At 38.3% G+C, this 22344-nt stretch overlaps 1 protein-coding gene across 1 annotated transcript; it reads left to right on the top strand.

The window, feature by feature from the left end:
- The first annotated feature begins 1680 nt into the window (after positions 1 to 1680).
- On the top strand, positions 1681 to 22103 carry LOC110055978 (axonemal dynein light chain domain-containing protein 1-like). The gene is made up of 26 exons (XM_089275395.1): positions 1681 to 2167; positions 3599 to 3708; positions 4350 to 4515; positions 4965 to 5056; positions 6018 to 6074; positions 6441 to 6477; positions 6701 to 6772; positions 7532 to 7606; positions 8048 to 8142; positions 9412 to 9450; positions 9754 to 9807; positions 10051 to 10117; positions 10614 to 10651; positions 13122 to 13183; positions 13839 to 14011; positions 14566 to 14661; positions 15060 to 15118; positions 15450 to 15639; positions 16293 to 16462; positions 16576 to 16843; positions 17190 to 17456; positions 17973 to 18182; positions 18436 to 18774; positions 19486 to 19531; positions 20651 to 20726; positions 21271 to 22103. Exons 1-26 carry the CDS (start codon positions 1823 to 1825, stop codon positions 21557 to 21559), a joined length of 3492 nt encoding a protein of 1163 aa, XP_089131521.1. The 5' UTR covers positions 1681 to 1822; the 3' UTR covers positions 21560 to 22103.
- Positions 22104 to 22344: the final 241 nt, after the last annotated feature.

The raw sequence follows: 22344 nt of genomic DNA, 5'->3' as shown, positions 1-22344 counted from the left end.
GCATGTAAAAGATGTCATTTAGTCGACAACTTATTTCATACACAAGACAATATTCTAATTATATGACAACCTTGTGCAAATAGAGAAACATTTTGATTAGTTGCTGTTCCCTAATGGCAGCAATGGGTCTGAATTTCGCAACACGGGGCTCTGAGACATTAAATGCCATTTGGAAATCTTTTCGTTAAAAAATACAAAGAAAAAAATGCTTTTTAATAAGCTTTTTATTAAGCCAAAATCTTGATTTGTAATACTTATTACAATATAATGCCCTGGCAACATGCTAGGAATTACAAATAAACAAGAACTTACCCCTCAAATCTTATTGTCTATCTCTAATAATAGTACGAATGCTAACAATCAAGACAAGATACTAAGCTAGTCTGGTCAAAGGGTTTATTACTTGGAGTTTCGAGCAAGCGGTGAAGTCGCACATGTTTCTATTTAGCTAGAGAAATGAACTTATCCGGTGCACATGATCTAGGAGCCGCTACTGCTCAGATTAGAAGGCAAAGGGATCTTTAGAGAGCAGTGAGAATATCATGAGTTAGCAGGGTAAGTGAGAGGTTGAGAGCTGGTTTGAATTTTAACCCAGTTACTAACAGAAACTTCGCTCCTCCCAGCTTTGTGGACCAGTTGGCTTGGTTGAGCAGGACTTTTGACAAACGAGACAATCGGATTCATCAGAATTGAAAAGTCGTACTGGTATTCAGTCTCGCACTCATACTAACTCTAGTTTTGGAATGCATTCCCACGCAGACTGAAGGGCCATGACAAACATGATCCCCCCGCCCCCAACACCGCCTAGACCCTACCCTGAGGCCTCGTCCACAATTGGTCGGAAAAATTTGAAAACGAGTTTATTTCTACGGTTAGGCCTATAGTCCACCCTAATCCGTCACGAAAACAGAGATTTTCTTAAACGCTCTTCAAATCGGAGGAATTTGAAAACATCGGCTTTGCGTTTTAGTGTGGACGGAAAAAGAATTTGAAAACGGAGCTTTTATTTGTGTAAACGATGCAGTCACGATAATCATGTGATTTCCCTGTGCGAGTTTTTTTTCAAACAAAAACCCTAAATGACTGATGATTGTTGCGGTTTTAAATTCCTCTGGCGTAGTGCGATTCGTTTTCAGAGTAAAACCTCCATTTTTAAATTCATCCGGCATAGTGTGAACTGTGGATGGCCTAGAAAATTGCATTAGATGATATAAAGTGGGAAAAAAAATTAAGCACGTGTGATGTGTGATCGTTCACATTACTCACAAATTTTAACAACGTTATGCTTATGATTTGTGCTCAAAAAACTCTCCCAATTATAGCTGAAAGATGGGTAACTATTTACCTTAATGACGGTCAACAAAGTGAAGAGAATGCAATGCCAATTTTCCGTGAAGTTGCTTGTGTTTAAAATTCCTAAAAAAAAATACAGAATAACATAAAAAAAGTACCAACAGATAAACCTCGGCTTTTCTATAAATGCGTAACTTTTATTGTGACACACGCTTTATAGCTTTTGGATTCTCTTGCAAAATTATGTCGGCAACATTTAAAATTTTGTTTTGCTTTCGGATTGCTCAAAATAACGCGCGCGTAAATGCGCGAGCGCGACCACGATAGTCGTGAGGGCTTGGAGACAAGAGAGCCTGTCGTAACCAGTGGCAACATGGGACATTACAAAGGAGTGAAAAACATGGCGGATGACAATTTAGAGTTTGACCTTGTAAATATTTTGGAAGCCTTTTCTTGTGTTAACTTTTCGGACCATCAACTACTTACGTTATTTTGATTCACTAATACTTTTCACTCTTCAACTGTGGGGATGAGCGTCTCCACAGCGGTGAAACCAAGTGAATCACCGCACATTTCTCCTGGGGAAAGTTCTACGCGAGCCTCTAGGACCAAAAACAAACTTGCAAAGACTCCTAGTACACCGTGTGTTTTGCCAATACTCGAAGGTGGAAAGCCTCATACGGAGGAAAAAAGACATGAAATCGTTGATTTAGGTGGTAGAAGCGATATTTTGGACCGAGATAAAACGTTTCTAACAGGAATTAATGATTTCATTCCCGATGACATTTTGAACAGTTTGACACAGAATCCCACTCCGCCTTCACGGGAACAGCTAGGACCGCCAACGAAACATAAAAAGCTAAAACCTCTAGAGGTAAGCCATAGTTATAAGCGTATTGTAAGGGTAGTGTTGGTAGAATAAGTAGCGCTAAAACGTGTTTAGAAGCGGTAAGTGTAACATGTAGACTGCAGACCAGGGATAAAATGCAGACTGCGGGTAAAATGCAGACGGCAGACTAGAGTCTTGTTAACTATATATCGTATTATTTCCATTATGGATTGCTAACCGTAAACAGGGTTATTCAGACTAATTGTTTTAGTGGAAGGCTACACTCCAGTTAGCCTGAATATCACCCCAGTTAGCCTGAATATTACACAAGGTAGTCTGGAAAATGCTCTGGTTACATGTAGCCCTGTTATGTTTAGCTCTCAGTTATGGAAATGGTAAAATAAACATGAGTCAGTTAAAAAGTCTGCATTTTACCCCTGGTTTGCAGTCTGCAGTGAGGTGTGGTGGCTTCATGGTACATGTACATATAAGTGCACTACACTCCAGATCAAGCAGTCTGGGTTTTAGCTCTGGTCGGGGACATCATGTTGTGTTAATAGGAAAGACACTTAACTCTCATGGTGCCTTTCTCCACCCACATGTACAGATGGGTACTGGCGAATTAAATGTTGGGGATAACCCTGCAATGGACTAGCATCCTATCTAGGGGGAAGGAAGGGGGGGGGGGGGGGGGGAGGGGTGGTAGAGATCTAACTAGTCGCCTCATACTACAGAAACTGGGATAAGCTCCGGCCTGGTGGGCCACTTGGCTCGTATGCAGACTTTACCTACCTTAACCTACACTCTACATTTTACACCCAGTTCACAGTCTGCAGGCTGCAGTCTGTATTTTACACTGACCAGTTTAAGAGCTTCAGTATATATGTATTAAATACAAGTGTGAACTCAAGGTGATTCCATCAAAAAAGGTGATAAGGTGTAAGTCTTGACCATTCTGTTGAAACATCTGCTTGTCTCAGTTTTTGCCCTAATTTTCTGATTACAGTGTTGGCCTTAAAAGGTCACCATGTTTTTAAATACCTTGACCTAGCTGCTGGCTAATGGCATTCTCACATGCAAGTGAAAACTAATCTTGTTTTCATTTTGTGCAGTTCTCAACATGAAGTATAATATTTATGAAAAATTTAAAGCCGATCATTTTGCTTTTGTCCAAAAAAACTGCCTTTAGTTGCAGAATTGAAGCAAAGGATTCTAACTTAAACTGATTCTGACTTAAACTATATCATGATCAGCCAATGTTTTCCCAGCAGAATAATTATATACATGTAACTATATAGATATAACAGAGACTGCAAATAAATTTATAAGGTCAAATTAATAAGTTGAATTAAATCCTCTACTCTGTTTTTTGATATGACTGAGACAGTTTGTCATTACAGAAGTGCCCTTAATTCTTGCTATAGTTGTCACATTTCACCTTGGAAAATCACTGTTTAATTTCTTTCATATTTTTAGATTACTCCACCTGCTCGTAGAAGGCCAGCTAATGTTTGGAATTTTCCCAAAGGGAGAGAAAAGTTCAAACACCTTACACAGCAGCCCCCTTGTGTATGTGGAGCAGGAAGGTAATGTGCATGTGCCAAAGAAAGTGTAATCACATGATCCATATGTGTATGTGTGGAGTTAACATTTGAGACACCTTTAAGGTACATTGAACAGCTTGTTACTAAACAGTCTAGCAAGACACTTTGAGCTGATGGATTCCATACAGATGAATATGATCAGGATTTTGTACTCGATCTAGCAAGCTACATGTATGTGAAGGCATGCCTCTGACTGACTGCACGACTGCAGGTTTTATGTAGTTTTGCATCATAATTGCACAAACCCCTTAAATTCGTGTCATGGGTAAAATGTTTTCACAGTTGCTAAAATCAGTTTTGAGGGTATTAAAAGGCAGGTCTAGTTAAAGAGAGACAAATTAAATAGTTTTAATATATCCTTGGAATGGGCTAATTCCTCTATTCAAAATGTTTTTAAAATTTACTTAACATTATTGTTGTATTGTACATGTAAAATAATATAGATGTAATGCAGTATATACATGTATATTATTTTGTTAATGTAGATCTAGGTTTCAGATATTATTCATCACTTTATTGCTACAGCTCTGTTTCATATGCCCAAAGATCTATCACACTCATCATGCATCTTTTAGTGAATGAAGGTTAATTTAATAAAAAAAATAAAAATGTTTTATTTACAGGGACATTTCTTTTTTGTATGATGCCACTGTGCCCGAGAAGACATCCCTAGACTCTGCTGGAAAAACCCTGTCTATACTGTCTTCTGACAAAAACAAGGCGTCACCACCAGACAGACAACTGGAACCTGTGGAGAAAAGTAAAGGAGAAATTGACCAGGGCAACATGGTAAAGTTTTATTGATGAAAGAACATGTAAAATGAGGCTGGAAGATTTAAGTGAAATAAAATGTTAGAAAGTACAGTACATTCCCTTACTAACAACAGCAAGCATTTTTCATCTAAGTGAACAAAAGCATGTTGGATTATGTTAGGTTTGGTCTTACGTGGTACATGTACTAACTTCATTTAACTACATGTATACAGTTGTATGTGTGGCCAATTTCTGTAAAGGTCTTTGCATTCCAGACCAATGTAATTATGCACATACATGTATCAAGGTGTAGTGGCTCCTCCTACTGACTCTCTCAAGTTGTTTCTGGCAGTCAGTCACTAGTAGTATTCAACATTGTCCTTGCTTGCTCATATACACTGTACATCAGCGGCATTGTACTTATCTCAATCATATTGACTTTAATTTAAATAAATATACTCTAAATTCTGTGTTTTCTCTTACAGGAAGTGGGGTCACAGATTCCTAACAGCCTTATTCCATCTGAATACCATATTGTCAAGAATCCAGGTGTCATGGGATTAGAGTTTCAGGAAGAGTATGTCTATGTTTTATTTATTAGATGGTCGGCCTAATATTGTTAGGGTGATAAGTTTCAAACAAGTCATACTTAGCTCTAATTAACTGAGCAGGAGGTCAGTATGGGAGAATCTTGACCGAGGCCATGCGTACAGACCGAATGCAGTGAGGTCTGTACACATGACCGAGGTCACGATTCTCCCATACAGACCGACTAAGCTCAGTTAATTAGATGTGTATTATATGGCACTAGAGAACAAGAACAATTTAATTCATTGAATGTAAATGGTTTGTACTAGCTGACATTTTGCTTGTGAATGGCGATGAGCCAAACTTAATTCTGCCAAAGTTTGCTTGTCCCCTTTATTTTTTCTTTCTCATCAGGCTTTTTGGAACTTCCATAAATAAATATTGTTAGAAGAAAATAGTCAATATTTTTGTATTTTAGTCTGCAACTTTTTCACTGCAAAATGTAACCAGTCCAGATGCTGGTCTAGATGGGAAAAGCTAGACCGCTTTCAATATCGATTTCAGCCAATCAAATTCATGAATTTGGTAGTTCCCAGTCCTTGTGAGATGCAGCCATATAATTAATGTACATATTAATTTAAATGCAGTACGGTTGTTGTGTATTTAATTTACCCTAGGTACAATTAGCTATTTTACTTTGTTCTGGTGCATGGAAATATATTATAATGGATATCAAAAAAAAAGGAACATTCTAATTGTACCAAAGGTAGCATAAAGAACCACATTAGTCAGTTTGACAAGCTATAGAAGTAAGTCTCACCAATGATTCAGCTCTTTGCAACCTGGCAACATCAGAATATCAAATTCTTCCCACTGATTACATTTATATTGTTTCTTTTAATGTTTCTTTTATTTTTTTTAATGAGAATTTTGAGGTAATTGTAAGAATTTTTAAGATGAGTCAAATCATTGCAAAGTAAGATGGGCAAACACTTCTTTTTTTATTGCAGCAAATACACAACTTATGTGAAGGGCCATGAGGACCATCTGACTGTTTTTCCTTCAATGTGAGTGAACTGTCAGCCAAACATTTAAGTTAGTGTTAAAATGATATCCATTTTTTAATTACTAATGATTTGATTTTAAATAGCAATGTCCAATAGGATCATAAACACAAGATTCGAGTACATATACATTGTAGTTGAGAATATTAATTGAGACTCAAAAGAAATGGTCAACTTTTTTGCATGGTACTGCAAATCTACATGTATGTGTATAATAGTAAGTCAGAGTATTATTCTTGTTTACATTGCATCCAACTACATGTAAGTTTATCATTTGCTGAAATATATGTTATTTAATTATATTCACAAATTGATTGTTGTAAAATTTATATAAAAAAATATTACTTTTTGACATTTGACCTGTTAAAGGAAACCAACTGGGAGGCAAGAAGTGCTGAAATTAAAGGTATTGAAAATGAGATTGTGCTTTCTCATATCTTGTTAACAATTACTTTTGCCATAATAGGGACTAGGGGCATTTCACTGATTACACTGTAGGCTCTGAAACACTGACTGTGGAAGATTTTAAACGAAGATCAATTTTGCTGATGCTTCATTGTTGCTATATCTGGATTGTACTTGGCCACGGGCCAACTATGTTTAATTGTTCCCTCTGTTTTTATTTTTAGCATGCCATGGATTCCATGCTAGCACGTGCTGGTGTTGATGATGAGGGTAAAGAGCTGTCAGGTCCAACCCAGGTATGTTGTTCACAGACCATGTACATGTGAGTTATTAAAAGGTTTAAATTTGTCTCTCGATTTTTAGTTTCCATTGACTCAGCTGCTCATTTCCATTTATGAAGAAAAAGAATGATTGATAGTGGCCATGGCAGTAGCAGGGATAGTGGCAATGGAAGTGGCACTGGGAAGGGCAGTGGCAGTGGGTGGGGCAGTGGCAGTGGGTGGGGCAGTGGCAGTGGGTGGGGCGGTGGCAGTGGGTGGGGCGGTGGCAGTGGGTGGGGTGGTGGCAGTGGGTGGGGTGGTGGCAGTGGGTGGGGCAGTGGCAGTGGGTGGGGTGGTGGCAGTGGGTGGGGCGGTGGCAGTGGGTGGGGCAGTGGCAGTGGGTGGGGCAGTGGCAGTGGGAGGGGCAGTGGCAGTGGGTGGGGCAGTGACATTGGCATTGGCAGGGGCAGTGGCAGTGCCACTAATCGTGGCAGGAGCAGTGGTAACGGAGGTTTTATAAGAGTTGGCAGTCATCAAATCTGCTGTCTATTTCAAGCAAAATCTCTTTTAATTTGCTTTCTTTCACTGAAAATAATAACATTATTAAAAATTGAAATTCCATTAGCCACCTATGCTGTACTCTAATTTTGGGCATCTGCTGAAAAACCAATTGAAACCCCCAGTGGTGGTGGTAATCGTACCTCTAGTAATTCACAGTGAATGCCTGAAATACACAACCAGTATAGAGTTGCTACATTGTACCTTTTTAAAAGTTATATAATCTGTATGTTTCAGATTCACAACCTCCTGGAGTTGGTTAAAAAGGAACAAAACATTTACAATGTAGCATTTAATGAGATAATTCGCCAAGTAAGTTATTTTGAATTAATTCAGTAACAAAATGTAGTTTGCACATGTCTCTTGTGTACATTTGATTTTAAATAACATGTAGAACAGACTTACTATCTGGACTTGTTAGTGTTTACACCAGTTGCTCAACCAACAACATACATGTACATATAAATATGTGACAATATATAGTATTTACTTTGTATCATGCTATAATCTGTTCATGGACTACCAACTTTCTATTTTGGGGATGCAGTTGCCATGTACTTACTTTGTTTACTAGCTTATGACTATTAAAGAAGAACGAAATGACTCTGAGCAGGCATGCAATCATACTATTGCATGTATTAGTACCTAGGAATGTTGGTAGTCAACTGTCAATATATTTATCTAAGCTTGAAAGAAACTGTTAAATTCTACCAGCATGTATATGAGGACTGCACATGTCTCCTTGGTTTTTAGGTAACTGTTGAATGTGCTGAGAGAGGAGAATTGTTAGCAAATTTGAGAAAGCGCTATGCAGATCTTTTAGACCGCATTCCCAGACAAGTTAAAAGGTAGATTTTTTGACAATGTTTGAAACTGCAAATGGATAGAGAGGGAATTAATTAATTAATGTATTTTTTGACTGAGCAAATAGTCCAGTTTCGAATTCACCATGACCGCTGATTAAAAGCAGTGACAACACATTTGCACAGGGTTAGCCTCAACCTAAAAAAAAATATTTACAAATACTGGCGGGAAGGTGCCACAAATTTGAAAATTAAACAATACACAGAACTGTAAACAGGTCATCATCTTGCTGGAATTTGTGATTATTTTACTTCAGGTCGAGGCTAACCCTGTGCAAATGCGTTATCAGTGCGTTTAATCAGTGGTCATGGCGAATTCGAAACTGGACTATTACTTCAATGGATTGGCTGACAGCAGGCCAATTTATCGTTTATTTTTAATTTGCAAGTCCTGCGGTACAAATTAGCACAGTGACTGTGTGTTCTGTAATTTTCTCCATGGTATAATAAAAAAGTAGTCCTATGAAATCTCATGCAATTAAGGATTTACACTATAAATGATATTTGAAAGTCCTTTCAAATTACACTCACAGCTACTTGCCTAAAGGTTTGTGCTACTTTGAGAGAAGTTTCAGACATCACTCGCATTGTAAATCCTTAATAATCCTTGTTGTGCTTGCATTCATACGATTACATGTACCTATACAAGAATTTTTGAGAGATAATTTTCTATTAATAACGTATCAGCTGGTTTGAGGAAAGTCTGTTTACAGAAGCACTGCACTGTACTTGTGAGGAGACCCCAGATCAAGAGTGTTTGCCAGTGATTGTCGTGCTTTTATGACCGCAGTGTGAAGTCATGATTTGGCATATTATTTCAAGGGGCGTTTACGTATTTACTGGAGATCCTAGCGTGGAAATCTTTATATAACTTTATCTGTAAGTTCTGGCCAGACTGTCTTCAGACAATCTGCAGAAAGCCGCCCACAAACAAACAGTCAGTTTCTTTAGCACTCTTCACAAACGTATACGCTACTTAACAATTTTAAGATTTGCGGAGAAATCTGAAATCAGGAACTTTAAAAGATGATCTCTATTATTGACGAAAAGACGTGTTTTGACTAATTGTTAGGCCTTTTATTACTTCCAAAATTTATTCAATACAGTGAGACCATTACCATCTTTGTTAACTGGTTACTGCAAATTTAATGTACAACGACTAATAGCACTGCAAAAAACGTACTTGCAGGGACAATACTTTTAAATAAGTGTGCATCAAAATCTGAAACATTTATGTACATCTTTACATTGCAGCCTTCACCAGGAAGTAATTGCTCAGAGGGCCTTAGACAGGTACGAATTTGTGCTACGGCATTCGAGATAGAAACTATTTAAATCTGTAGATTGGTTTGCAGATACACTGTACATACAGGGATCATTCCTTAACATACAGAGTTAAAGTATTTAATAATCGAATTTAAGATTCTTGCTAACTTATAGACATGTTAGGTGCATTTTAACTTTGGGCTGGCATGTTTTCTTTCCGTATAATTAATACCTTACAAATAGAATGTAGTTCTATAATTTAGTGATACTTTAAATTATTATTATGAAGCCATCTGTGATGTACTGATCTACACTGATTTTTCTGTACAGGAGGCTAACAGAAGAACTTGTGCGATTTAAGGCATCCATTAGCTCTTTGACCAGGTTTGTATCTTTGTTATATGTGCTTGTTACTGTAATATTATTGAACACAAATAACTTTCGATATTTGTTCCATTGCTATGTCTTTTCCACAGAAAAGGCTATGTTAACAGTTAGTACTACATACATGTCCCCGGGTAAATGGTATAACGTGATAAATTTGCTTCAAGCTTATTCCTAACGTTGAAGTAATTTTAGGTTTACGTTAATTTTGAGACTGTATATCATACCTGTGTTTTTCAACAGTGAACTTGCTTCAGTTAAAGCTCACGATCGAGAGGTTACTCAGCAGGCTAGATACGCCCAAGATGAGGTAATATGGCTGCCATGTGATTCAGGTCTACTACAAGTTGTAGGAGATTTAAACTTTGTTCCTTTCATAATTCCTTTAAAAACACTCCCAGGTCTTTCCAGAGGAACCATTTTCAAGCCAATTAGAAAAAGAGTACTCGCCCTCCCACTGAACATGTTGTGTTCTACATCAGCATGCCTTCGTTTTCTGAAAAATAAGAAAAAGAAAGAAATAGCTGATTAATATTTTCGCAACCTGGTGTTCCACTGCGTCGAGGAGCACTTAATAAATGTAACATGGGTGAATTCTTTTGTCAGTCTCGGTTGTCATGTTTAATTGATATACAATTTGCTCTTCCAAAAAGGTTTTGCGATTTTACGTTTTTTCAAAGCATTATGTTGTATATGCATTTCTATAGATATCTTTCAAACCTCGTGTTCGCCAAACGAGTTACTTTCTAAGTATTTTATCTGGTTAATGCATACTTTCATTTTTTCTTTCTTTTCTTCCCTTTAAGCTTCAAGAAGCCCTTGAAGAATCTGAAAAGAATGCAAGGTGAGCTCCATATACTTCCACGAGTAATGCAACGTTAAATTTTATCCCATCGGTTGTATGAAACGTAACTGAACTCCATGGCTCGTGGTAATTTTTATGGATCTTTGGTAAATGTCTGTGTCCTTAGAATTTCCGTATTGTTCAACTCCAAACAAATTGTTGCCCTTTTTTCACTGTAAGTTCACGTCTGTAAGGGTGGAACAAAGATTGCTCTTAACAGAAACGGCTGCATTTCTGTCAACTGAATCGAACTGAGAAACAGATGGGAAGAAACCACACAAGCCCGGCCATCAAGAGCACAAACATTCAGAGTATTTTGTGTTATTTTCACTCGTCCGCACAAATTCACAAATGATGAGGGACAAACAATATCTAGATGGTATGGGGACAATTTCCTGAAGGGAAACTATGACAAGTACAATGCAATGTTGATAAATAGAGGGAAAAACAGCGACCATTTCATAAATGTAAACATTGATGGATATACCATCAAGTCTACCCCAGCCCTCAAATTGCTCGGGGTTACATTGGATGATAAGCTTAAATTCAGTAAACATGTAAGTGATATATGTAAACAGGCAAGCAAGAAAGTTAGTGTCTTAGTACGCCTTGGAAAGATGATCCCTACAGAAGCCAAGCTCCAACTATACAAAGCGGCAATTCTACCCAATCTCACGTATTGTCATACAGTGTGGCATTTCTGTAAAGCATCTGATACTAGAAAACTAGAAAGGGTGCACGAGCGGGCACTACGTGCAGTATACAATAGCAAGACGGCAGATTATGATGAACTATTAAGTAAGGCAAAGCTGCCTAGTTTAGTAAGTAGACGCCTACAAGACATACTGATATAATGTACAAGGTTAAAAATTTACTGGCACCTAAACACATTTGTGACATATTTTACAAGCAATTTAAGAATTATGATTTGCGTAGTAGCGATTTTCCTATACCTAGATTTAACACTGTAAACTGTGGTAAACATAGCATAAGATATTTAGGACCCTATCTCTGGGGAAAAGTAGACAAAGACCTTCGAAACAAAGCAAGCCTTCGTGAATTTAAAAAAGCAGTTCGGGCCATTAACCTAACAGATGTGTTGGACGGAAGATGCAGCTGCTATGCTTGCTCAACATAATAATAATACAACCAACTTATGTAATCTTGAACTTATTTTTTAACTAATTAGACCTATAAAACATATTTTTAATTATTAACTACCTATATATTTTATATAATATTAGTATTTTATATTTTATATTTATATTTATGTTAGTGTCCCCAATTAGTTATCTTAAGCTAAATACTCCGACACTCAAATAAAGTTTATGTATGTATGTATGTATGTATGTATGTATGTATGTATGTATGTATGTATGTATGTATGTATGTATGTATGTATGTATGTATGTATGTATGTATGTATGTATGTATGTATGTATGTATGTATGTATGTATGTATGTATGTATGTATGTATGTATGTATGTATGTATGTATGTATGTATGTATGTATGTATGTATGTATGTATGTATGTATGTATGTATGTATGTATGTATGTATGTATGTATGTATGTATGTATGTATGTATGTATGTATGTATGTATGTATGTATGTATGTATGTATGTATGTATGTATGTATGTATGTATGTATGTATGTATGTATGTATGTATGTATGTATGTATGTATGTATGTATGTATGTATGTATGTATGTATGTATGTATGTATGTATGTATGTATGTATGTATGTATGTATGTATGTATGTATGTATGTATGTATGTATGTATGTATGTATGTATGTATGTATGTATGTATGTATGTATGTATGTATGTATGTATGTATGTATGTATGTATGTATGTATGTATGTATGTATGTATGTATGTATGTATGTATGTATGTATGTATGTATGTATGTATGTATGTATGTATGTATGTATGTATGTATGTATGTATGTATGTATGTATGTATGTATGTATGTATGTATGTATGTATGTATGTATGTATGTATGTATGTATGTATGTATGTATGTATGTATGTATGTATGTATGTATGTATGTATGTATGTATGTATGTATGTATGTATGTATGTATGTATGTATGTATGTATGTATGTATGTATGTATGTATGTATGTATGTATGTATGTATGTATGTATGTATGTATGTATGTATGTATGTATGTATGTATGTATGTATGTATGAAGAGTCACCAAAAAAAGAGCTGAGCTTCCTGCCTAGGGTACCGAAACACGGCTGGAAATATAGCTCAAATAAGTAACCTTATGCGGCAATTATAATCACCACAAGAAACATTTTCACGGGCAAAGCGCGGCCTGTTTATGGAAGACGTCTTAGCTTTCTCAAAAAGGCGACCATCTAAAGGCAGATACGATACATGTACAGAGCTGCTGCTCAAAATTTATGATTATCGCTTTACAAAGTCGTTCCAATTTTTTACTTCCAGTTTGATATCAGAATACCACGACTTGTACGAGTTGCAAAGGAAACGACTAGAAGGCCTTGTTGGTAAGTGAAATGTGAATTGTTGTGCTGTATAACAATTATTAAGACACAATACAGATCATATTAGAGCAGGTTGTTTTCATTTGAGTGCTGAACAGTAATCGGTTTTGCCCTTACTACGCTACACGATTGGCGTGAAAACTTGCAGCAATTTTTCACACGTCCACACATTTGCATACGATTTCCCGCGCTCCGCGTCTGCTACATGTAATTACTTCGAGTTTTGATTGGTTCACTGTATTGTCTCTGTCCTTTTTGATTGGCTAGAGTGATTACTTTGGTTTTGGTTTTACGATACTCAACTTGAAAAACGCTCGAGACACAAGTGTTAGGTAAAGTAACATCTCTTAACGGCATATGGAGTAAAGTCGTACAATAGGTTACCATCGAATGTCGTAAAACTGTAAATAAAATAGTCACAGTGGACTGTAAGCGGTCCCTTTTAAAAACATCTCAGTTGCATGCTACTGAACAAGAAGCGTAAGACTCGGAAGTGTTTTTTCTTACCAACGTCAGTGTAAACACAGTTAACAATTATTTAGCCGTGTTTATGTATCCGAAAGTTACTGAGTGCTCGCTTTTTTAATGGCGTAATCTTAATACATGCATGCTTGTTACCCTATTTCAATGGTATTCAATCTCGTTTTTTACTACACAGGTAAACTGACCGAAGAACGTGACTTGTGGAGCAGTGCAGCATATACCCTATCACTGAAGGTCACAGACAAACACTCGCTTAACACTGCCAAGAAATTACATCTTTGTGAGAAAGCGTGGGCCAAATTAAGCCGACATTTTGCTATTTTTCTCAGTGAAAAGGACAGCATACAGGTTCGTTGAACCGAGTATTGATTAACAACAGCTTGAATACTGGACGGAGGCCTTGTAGAGGTGCGCCGTAAATACCCTAACTCCTCAGTTCCGCCTTAGACCACGAGTAGTCCCTCTCTCGCTCCGTCCGTCGTACGTGACGCAAAAGGGAACCTAGAGAAAAAAATGGCCGCGCAAATGCCTGGGGGGGGGAGAAGTGCGCGCTTCTTGCACTCGGGATTTCGCGCGGTCATTTTTTTTCTGGTGGTTCTTTTTTCGCGTCACGCGCGACGGACTAGGTGAGAGAGTGACTACTCGTAGTCTAGCTCCGCCGTAGAGCCTGATTACAAGTAATGTTTTGGTCTGAGAATTCTGGCTTTTTTCAGCCATGAAGAAACCATCGTTGATTGTTTTCCTCTTCTGGAAATTAGAATTATGTCCTCGTTAGACCTTCCTAGGCTATGTGTTTAACTTCCCATAACACGATAGTGTCTCCTTCGCCCAAGACTGATTATTTCTTTTCAAGATCGTGTTACCAATGTGTAAATCCCCTGTTTTTGTCTTTTTGTTTCTAGCTCGAAAGTTTAACAAACCATGTACAAAAGTGGAGAGAACTTTCTGAAAAGTTTAACAAAAGGCTTGTTTCTTCAGAGGAGGAAATGACTCACAGGGTTAGTTTGTTACTTTATTTAGCGTGTATAGTTAGTGGTGCAGAGATAATGACAAAATTTCTAATACCGAAGTCTGAAACATAATTCTTACTGAGTCAGCTGTTTTTATGAGCTAATTATAACTTCGTATACGAGCAATCTCTCATAGACACCAGGAGCAACATGTCAGTTTGTCATCATGAGATTACGTCATCTGACCTTAGGAGACAGAAAACTATCCTTAATCCAAAGTTGATCTCCTTGTGCCCCCCCCCCCCCCCCACCCCCTGTTAGGAACGTTATTAGAAAGTTGCGCTATGTTAGAAAACTGGTAAAGAAGCCTATGCTTGGTGCCATCTTGCATGTAAAATATGAAAGTAAGGGAAAGAATAGTCACCAGTTGTGTTGTTTCTTTACAGCTTAAAAGATTAATTACTCAACTTCAAAGATGGAAAAAGGAGTTTCAAAAAGTTGTGAAGTAAGCGCGTAAGATTTCATACGTATAGGTTAACGAATAGTTATATAATATGACCCTAATAGGTATTTTAACAATCAAAGTAAATCATGTATGTTGATATCTAAAACGATAAACTTTCAGAGAAAGAGATAATAAGATATAAAAACAACACTACCTTGAAAGGAGAAACAAAAAACAAAACAAGCAAAGAAACAAAGAAACAAAGAAACGAACAAAAAATAAAACTCTGTTATAATTCACGAAAACATGATAAAACCAAGAGCGTTAAGTTCATTATAGACATTAGAGAATAAAGATTGTAATCTGCCTTCTGTCTGCGGCTGTGATGTAGTTACGATGATGGCAGCGTGCGACCACCCGACGAGCAGTTTATCAAGAGTTTGTTTGAAGATTTAAAATCCTGGGAAGAGACATTGAACCAGGAAGCTGAACACTTTACTGGAGAAACACTACTATCACGTGAAGACGAACTGTATCAGATGAACAGGCAGGTGGATGGATGGACTGATGTGGCGCTTAAGGTAAACAACAACAACAACAACAACAACAAAACTGTGTTAAGGATACATCATTGTACATGTGGATGATAAGACACCTCGTAGTCAAAGAATGCAGACATGGAAAAATGGATATCTGGGACATTTTTTAACAGCTGATATATGGGACTTTTTTTTAACAGCTCATATACAGCTTCCTATTCTAGTTCTCCTTCAGATATAGTTAGTAAGGGAAGACAGAACAAAATAATATCAAAAATACACACCAATATACCAATGCAGAAACAATTCCAACGTCATTATAGGTCTGGTTTGAATTTCGAGGAAAACCAACCACAGCGTCAGTTGTCAGGGCCGAGTAAAGGACTTTTTACACAAAACACGACTGTTGAGTCACATAATAATTTTAGTATTCCTAGACTAAGGATTCATAGAACCTGGAGCATAAGAAATGTGCTCAAAGTTGGGGTGAGGGGAGCTTGAATGTGGGAATGTTCTTGCTTAAAAGTAGTGTTGGGGATTTTCGGTCCTCTGGGTTTGTCAGTTTTCTACGAAAAGGGTGGTAAGGCCCCTTGAATGACTGTTCTGGATTCGTAACTTACATTTTACTTCGTTGAAGGCTGTTGCCTATTTTGATCCTGTGTCATTTCAATCGTCCCTTTTGTGGCGTTATTCAGGTGTTCAGCCGTCACCAAGCAGACGACGGAACAAGATGGCCTCAGCATGAAATCATGTTGCAGTTAAATCAAGAAGTAGATCGCTTACATCAGCAATATCATGTGCGAGTTATCGGTGAAAACGGAGTGGCAAAAGGAATTATTGATCTGGTGAATCCTATAGAGACATGGTAAGTAAAATAGCCCGTGATTGGTTTCTTGTTGAATGTGAGCATTTGGCAGTCTCTATACTAGTTTTCCTTTCAATTGCTCAGTAGTTTATAAAATTTTTTTTTTTCTTTAGGGGAAACAAACTAAATACTGTTCTGAATGGCGGCGAAATGCTGCTCGACTCGGACTGGATACGAATATCGGATCAGGTTAGCGAAGAGTGGGCTGATCACTTGACTGAAACGCTGATTCTGATTGGCTCTACGCAGAAGGATGGTGCTCGCTTGAGCGGCGAGGAAGAGAACCCGGTAAACGTGGAAGAAGTGTTTAAAAACACTGTTAAATGGCTGTCGGCGACTACAAACAGTATTGACAACGAGGACGCCAAGGTTGTCGAAAGAGTAAGTAATTACAAAGTGATCACAAGGACAAATATATTTTGTCTGTGGTTCACAGATAATATTTTTATTCGCGTTAATCTACAGCACATGGGAACAAAAGAGACTATCGCAGAAAGAAGAACAGCCCGGAACTACTACAGTTACAAAGCTCAACACTGCACCATGTTTAAGAAACCTTTTGAGAAAGGGGAATCGAAATTTTTTTTTTAATAGAAATTGCAAATTTCAATTACGCAAGCATTCTGATTGCTTGTGTTTGGGTTTAACTCTGCTAGCGCCGCGTGGTAAACTTCCGCTGTCGGGGTCAACTGGAAGTTACTTAGTTAATCATAATGTTTATGTCCAGGTCACGCAGCTGCACAGCGCCATGATTCGGTGGATGATTACGGTTCTTCTTCGTCTGACGCCGGACATGGGGGACAAGGAACTAGAAGAGATTAACAAACAGACGGACGATCAGGAAGTGGACGCATCCTTAGGAGGGGGAGAAATCCTCCTGCAAGCTATTCCCGAGGAAATATGTAACAGAGCGCAGACACTGTTTGCAGAGCTGAGAAAGTTTTCCGTTCTTTTGACAAAATGCTGCTCTGATTTGGTGATTGATTTGATGCAGGTAAGCGAATTACGCCCGTTAACTAACCTCTTCATTTAGTCCTAATGCGGCTCATTTGGGGGCGCTTTTTATCGCCGAAGTAAAAGTTGCCCGCGAGTTTTTTGTAAAGATATGGCAGGCGAACTTAAAGGTCCCAATCAAACTCCGCAAGTTGTGTTGGAAAGTAGGCTTATACAAAAAAGCCTGTTCAACATTTGAAGTGTTCATGTTGTGTCATCTATTGGATTTTCGTCGTGTGTCTTGAGACCTTAGGCTCCCTGTACTAAATCTTCCGGCCCTATCCCTCACTCGGGGGCTTGGAACTAAGCAACTAAATTTGTCATCTCATCGTGATCTCATTTTACAGTGACAAGTGAGTTTATTGCATTGAATCACGTCGTTCACTCGCTAACTCAATTTGTGTGTATTACTCACTTAATCGTTCACGACTAACCCAATCGCTCCTGAATAAGGGATGCGCGTCCTCCGCATTGGCTAAGCCGTGATCCAATTCTATATGATTATTTTCCCCGTTAGGAACGGCGAGATCAAGGCGATGAACACGCCGATATGGACTTCAAAGACCTCAAGCGACTGACTGTGGAATGTGAGGGTTGGATACGCACGGCACGCCTGCTTATTCAGGACGTCATGGGCGACGACTTTGTTTTTGAGGACGCTTCTGCCGGCGTCAAGAAAGGGACTGATAGGGTGGGGTCTACGGATTCTAAAACTACAGTGGTGGAGGTAAGGATTATTTTTCATCTAACCTTTGATCTTTTTGGAATGTACACATGTATTTCGATCTATACATCACGAAGTTTTTCTATCTGGAACATTAGCAGTACATTGTTGTTTCTCTCTTTATTATTTCATTCTCCTGAAAGATAGCAATCGCATCTCGCTATCTGACACCTTGTTGAGAAAAAGGTAGCTTCCGACGACTCGCGTCATTGATTGTGTCTTAATAGTAAAATGACTCTGCTTATTTCTTATGAAGTCGCAAGATGGTGATGCCAAACAGGCTGAAAAGGCTGACGAAAGAGACCGCACACCAACGGGCGAACAACAAGAGGCCGACACAAAAGGAACTACTATTGAAGTGCAAGAGGAGCCTGCGAAAGAAGATGCTTCTGTGCCAGCTGCCCAGCCTCCTGATGTAAACGCAGCTGCTGTGGAAACGAGCCTTGAAAAAACAGAAGAGGAGTCTGCAAAGGACCCTGAAGGAGTTCCTGAGATGGAAAAGGGAGACCAAGAAGAAGACGACTCCCGGATGCATGTGCTAGGACATGATGATAATATTAGGACCAAGTCCTTGGAAGAGCTCCCTGCTGATAAGGTTGGTTAGCTGACAAAACGTTGAATAGATTATGTTGTATATTCAATAATGAATCATGAGGGCGTTTAGCCGGTGATGATCGCTTTACAGAAACAATGAGAACAGTAACAGAAACACTAACGAAACGACTAACTGAACGCCCTCGCTATTCTACAGCAGAATCCTCGATTTCTCGAACGCTCATTTTCTCTAACCTCCCGAGAACTCGAACCAAAAGTCGTTTCTCTCTCCTTAGTCGAACACTGTAATTTTACCCCCGATTTCTCGAACTATCCCATTTTGCGAACCAATTTTCGTTTCCCTTGAGGGTTCGCAAAATCGGGATTCCGCTGGTATTTCCTCGTGGTCATCAGTGTATTACAGACTGTATACGTACTTTTTTGTGTGTGCAAACAGTCTTAATCCATGTTTTGCCATCAAAAGAGACGTATCACTCACTCACCCAGTTACTTATCACTCTACTAGCGTGCTACATACGTTAGGCTGATAAACTGAGTGGCTTCGTTTGCTTCCTATCTTCTTTTACCTTGATATTCCCGTACATGGAGGTTTTGCACCCGTTCTGTTGTCAGGCGCAACAGCGATATCGACGGAAACAAGTACACACAACGGAGCTGATTTGATGGTACATTCTTAAAATAGATGCTTGGACGTGACGAAACTTTACCCTTCTGTGTTGTTGAAATAAACTAAGTTACCCCTTTTTTGCAGGAGTTGGAACTGCTTGCTGTGCCAGAAGGCGAAGGCCAGCAACCTGGTGAGTTGGACATTTATTTCACACACATACGATTTGTATGGTTTTCGTGAATCAAAACAGTATAGTTTTTTCAAAAGGCCGTTTCGTCTAGTTTCCCCCCAAGCTATAGACTCTCCACAAGTCGACCTTTTCTTTTGTCTCCCTCGAGCAAAGCCAGAGGTCAATCTTCGAGCGACAAAGACGCACTTTTAGAAAGTCTACCTCAAGCAAGCATTATAAATTTCTTAATCCCTTTAAGGGCCCATTAACCGATCTTTTCGAGCCGTTGCTAAGGAAAATTTAGTATCATCTAACCTCCTCATTTTTAGTTAGTTCAGAGTTATTTCATGTGTTTCAACTTTTTCATGACCAGTAACACTAGTGATGACGTCATCAGGCCACGCCCATGGTCGTGTGACTAATACAGAAAAAATGCAGAGGCTCCCAGGCAAATTACTTTCTCGGGATTTTTTTCATTGATTTAATATTTTAATTTAAATCCTCATTGCGCTATGCATCGATTTTGCTTCATTTCTAAAAGGTCAGATTTTGAGAGCATTTCAAAATATTGAAAAATTCGTAATTTTCTGAAAAATGCATGATTTCGAAAAAGGAATGCATAGCTATGTTGCCAACGTTGGCTTTAATCGAAATTCGTCGAAAAAGGCTGGATTTAATGAAAAACCGCGTTTCCTTTAGCATTTAAAGAAACCGGAAGTGCGCCCGATATCGATTGGAAGTTACCCTATCAGCGCGTGCGCAATTTACACTACCAGTGCACTTCGGTGAGATCGAACAAAGCTACACGGAGTTAGTTTTTCTCTTTCTATTGCTCTTGTTTTTCTGTCTTTCTCTTATTTTGTCTTTGCTTGTACTTTTTTTACTTTGCATTTTGCGAAACACAGAGAATTCATCTAAAATGTTTGCGAATTTGTAAGTTTTTGAGTTGTTTTTATTTTCCGTTGACGTAAGTGACCGGAAGTGAAATTTCACCTCCTTAGCAACGCGCGCGAGCGCGCGCTTGAATCGGTTAATGGGTCCTTGATAATGAGATTGAACAATTCTGATGTTTAGATTTGGCGTTGTTTAGGAGAAAGTGGAATGTTTTTGATGATCATGTTGTTTCGATTTTGTCTCCAGCCCGCTCTCCGTCACCAGACACTAAGAAGGCCCTAGAGGCTCTGGCAGCTGTTGAAAGACTTCAGTCTCAGCTACTGTAGGTTCTCTCCCATTGACAATTGTGCTAAATGAATTGAGTTTCGAATTGAATATCAGTAATACTTCCGTGTTCTTGGTTTCATGATTTGTGGCCTTAAAAGTAAGCGTGTCTCGGCTTCTGCTTGTAACTACCGTAGGATCTTGATGATTTTCTTTCGACGATCGTCTTACAGCAGAAAAAAAAGATTCATTCAAGTTTTTCGCAGCAGCTTATTGCAGCAAGAATTGTTTGGATGGGACTGTCCAGAAGATTCAAATTGCGTCATAATAGTCACGACGGTTTCTTTTATTCTAACGCGCCCGCTCGCTCAGTCGAGCCTCTGTGTTTGTATATGTAATTGTATTGTTTCAATTGATATTTGCACAACGTAAAATAGTCTCTTTATTATAATTATTGGGAAACTCTGTGTACTCCAGATAAAAAAATGGTGGCAAGCGGGAAGGGGTGGGCTAGCAAAGAAGTTCAATATTTTGGATAGAAAGGTTATTCATTATACTGAGGGTTACATTTTCTGATTGTCCTTGTTTACGTCTTTTCACAGCGAGACAGAGGAGCGCGCTCAAGCTGCAGAAGAGAGGGCAATTCAAGCGGAAACCGATCTCAAACAAGCTCTGGAGAAAATCCGAGCCCTCGAACGGACCGCCTCTCGCGCAAGTGCTTTAACACCAACAGAGTCTCAAACGCCCGCGGACAGACCGGTCAGCAGTAGCATGTCAAAAAGGCCCACTTCTCAGGCGTCTACTGCGCAGGCGCATTCACCTCAACCTCCAAGAACAGCTTCCCAGCAATCCTCAAGGCCCTCAACTCGGACATCAACTAAGAAAAAATAATTTATGTTCTTGTGTAAATATAAAAGTTGTTTTGCAAAAAAAAGTCTTCATACATTGTACATTAATAGGATATTAACAAGTTATCTTAAGTTTCCTTATTAAATCCGCTTGACACGATATCTAATGCTGTAAATAAATCTTAGTGAAGAGAAACGTTTCTCTAATTTAATGCGGCAAAGTTTTAGATGTTTATTTATTTTTATAATGATCGAACTAAGGATTGTATGAAACTATTTTGACTGTGATTCCGTTTTAGTCAAAGTTCATGTTTTAGACCGCTACAAACAATTGCTCCCATATATTGTTATGAGTTATATTCTGAAGGCTTGGTTATTTACGTTTGATTATTTACCACTTCCAGTGTATTATATGCGTTACAAATAAGAACGATATAGTGCTCTAGAAAAAGTCAAAGTGTAGTACATCTAATTGCATGGAACAAAAGTACATGGAATTGGATTGGAAGTCATGTCATTGAAGGGATTTGCAAACACGTAGTTCATGTGATAAATTGTGATAAAACAACCGAAATAGACAGAAACAAGTTTGTTTGCTTTCTGTACTTCACTATCTTTGTTCTTATCCCTTTTTCTGTTTCTATGAAACACAAACCCAGCTCAAATACGTTCTTTTATGGATTTTTGTTTTACTAGTCCTGTTTAACTGGAGATAGTCCAAACAATGTCATCTCATACCATATGAGTAATCGTGCGCAGTATTGATAACCGAGTAACAAAATAAATAGAATGTTTGAACAGCTAGTAAGTAGTCCTTGAAAATTGCTT

This window comes from Orbicella faveolata, unplaced genomic scaffold (assembly GCF_042242905.1).
Source record: "Orbicella faveolata isolate gen_17 unplaced genomic scaffold, um_ofav_v1 contig_36, whole genome shotgun sequence".
NCBI lineage: Eukaryota > Metazoa > Cnidaria > Anthozoa > Scleractinia > Merulinidae > Orbicella > Orbicella faveolata.
Note: the sequence above shows the minus strand (reverse complement) of the source record. Positions and strands in the feature narration are given on the sequence as shown.

Bases quoted from the DNA above. Each gene is read 5' to 3' on its own strand.
- LOC110055978 (XM_089275395.1), top strand. From the start codon at position 1,823: ATGAGCGTCTCCACAGCGGTGAAACCAAGTGAATCACCGCACATTTCT. The intron at 10,652-13,121 runs GTGAGCTCCATA...TTTTACTTCCAG, and splicing joins GAATCTGAAAAGAATGCAAG to TTTGATATCAGAATACCACG. The intron at 14,662-15,059 runs GTTAGTTTGTTA...GTTTCTTTACAG, and splicing joins AGGAGGAAATGACTCACAGG to CTTAAAAGATTAATTACTCA.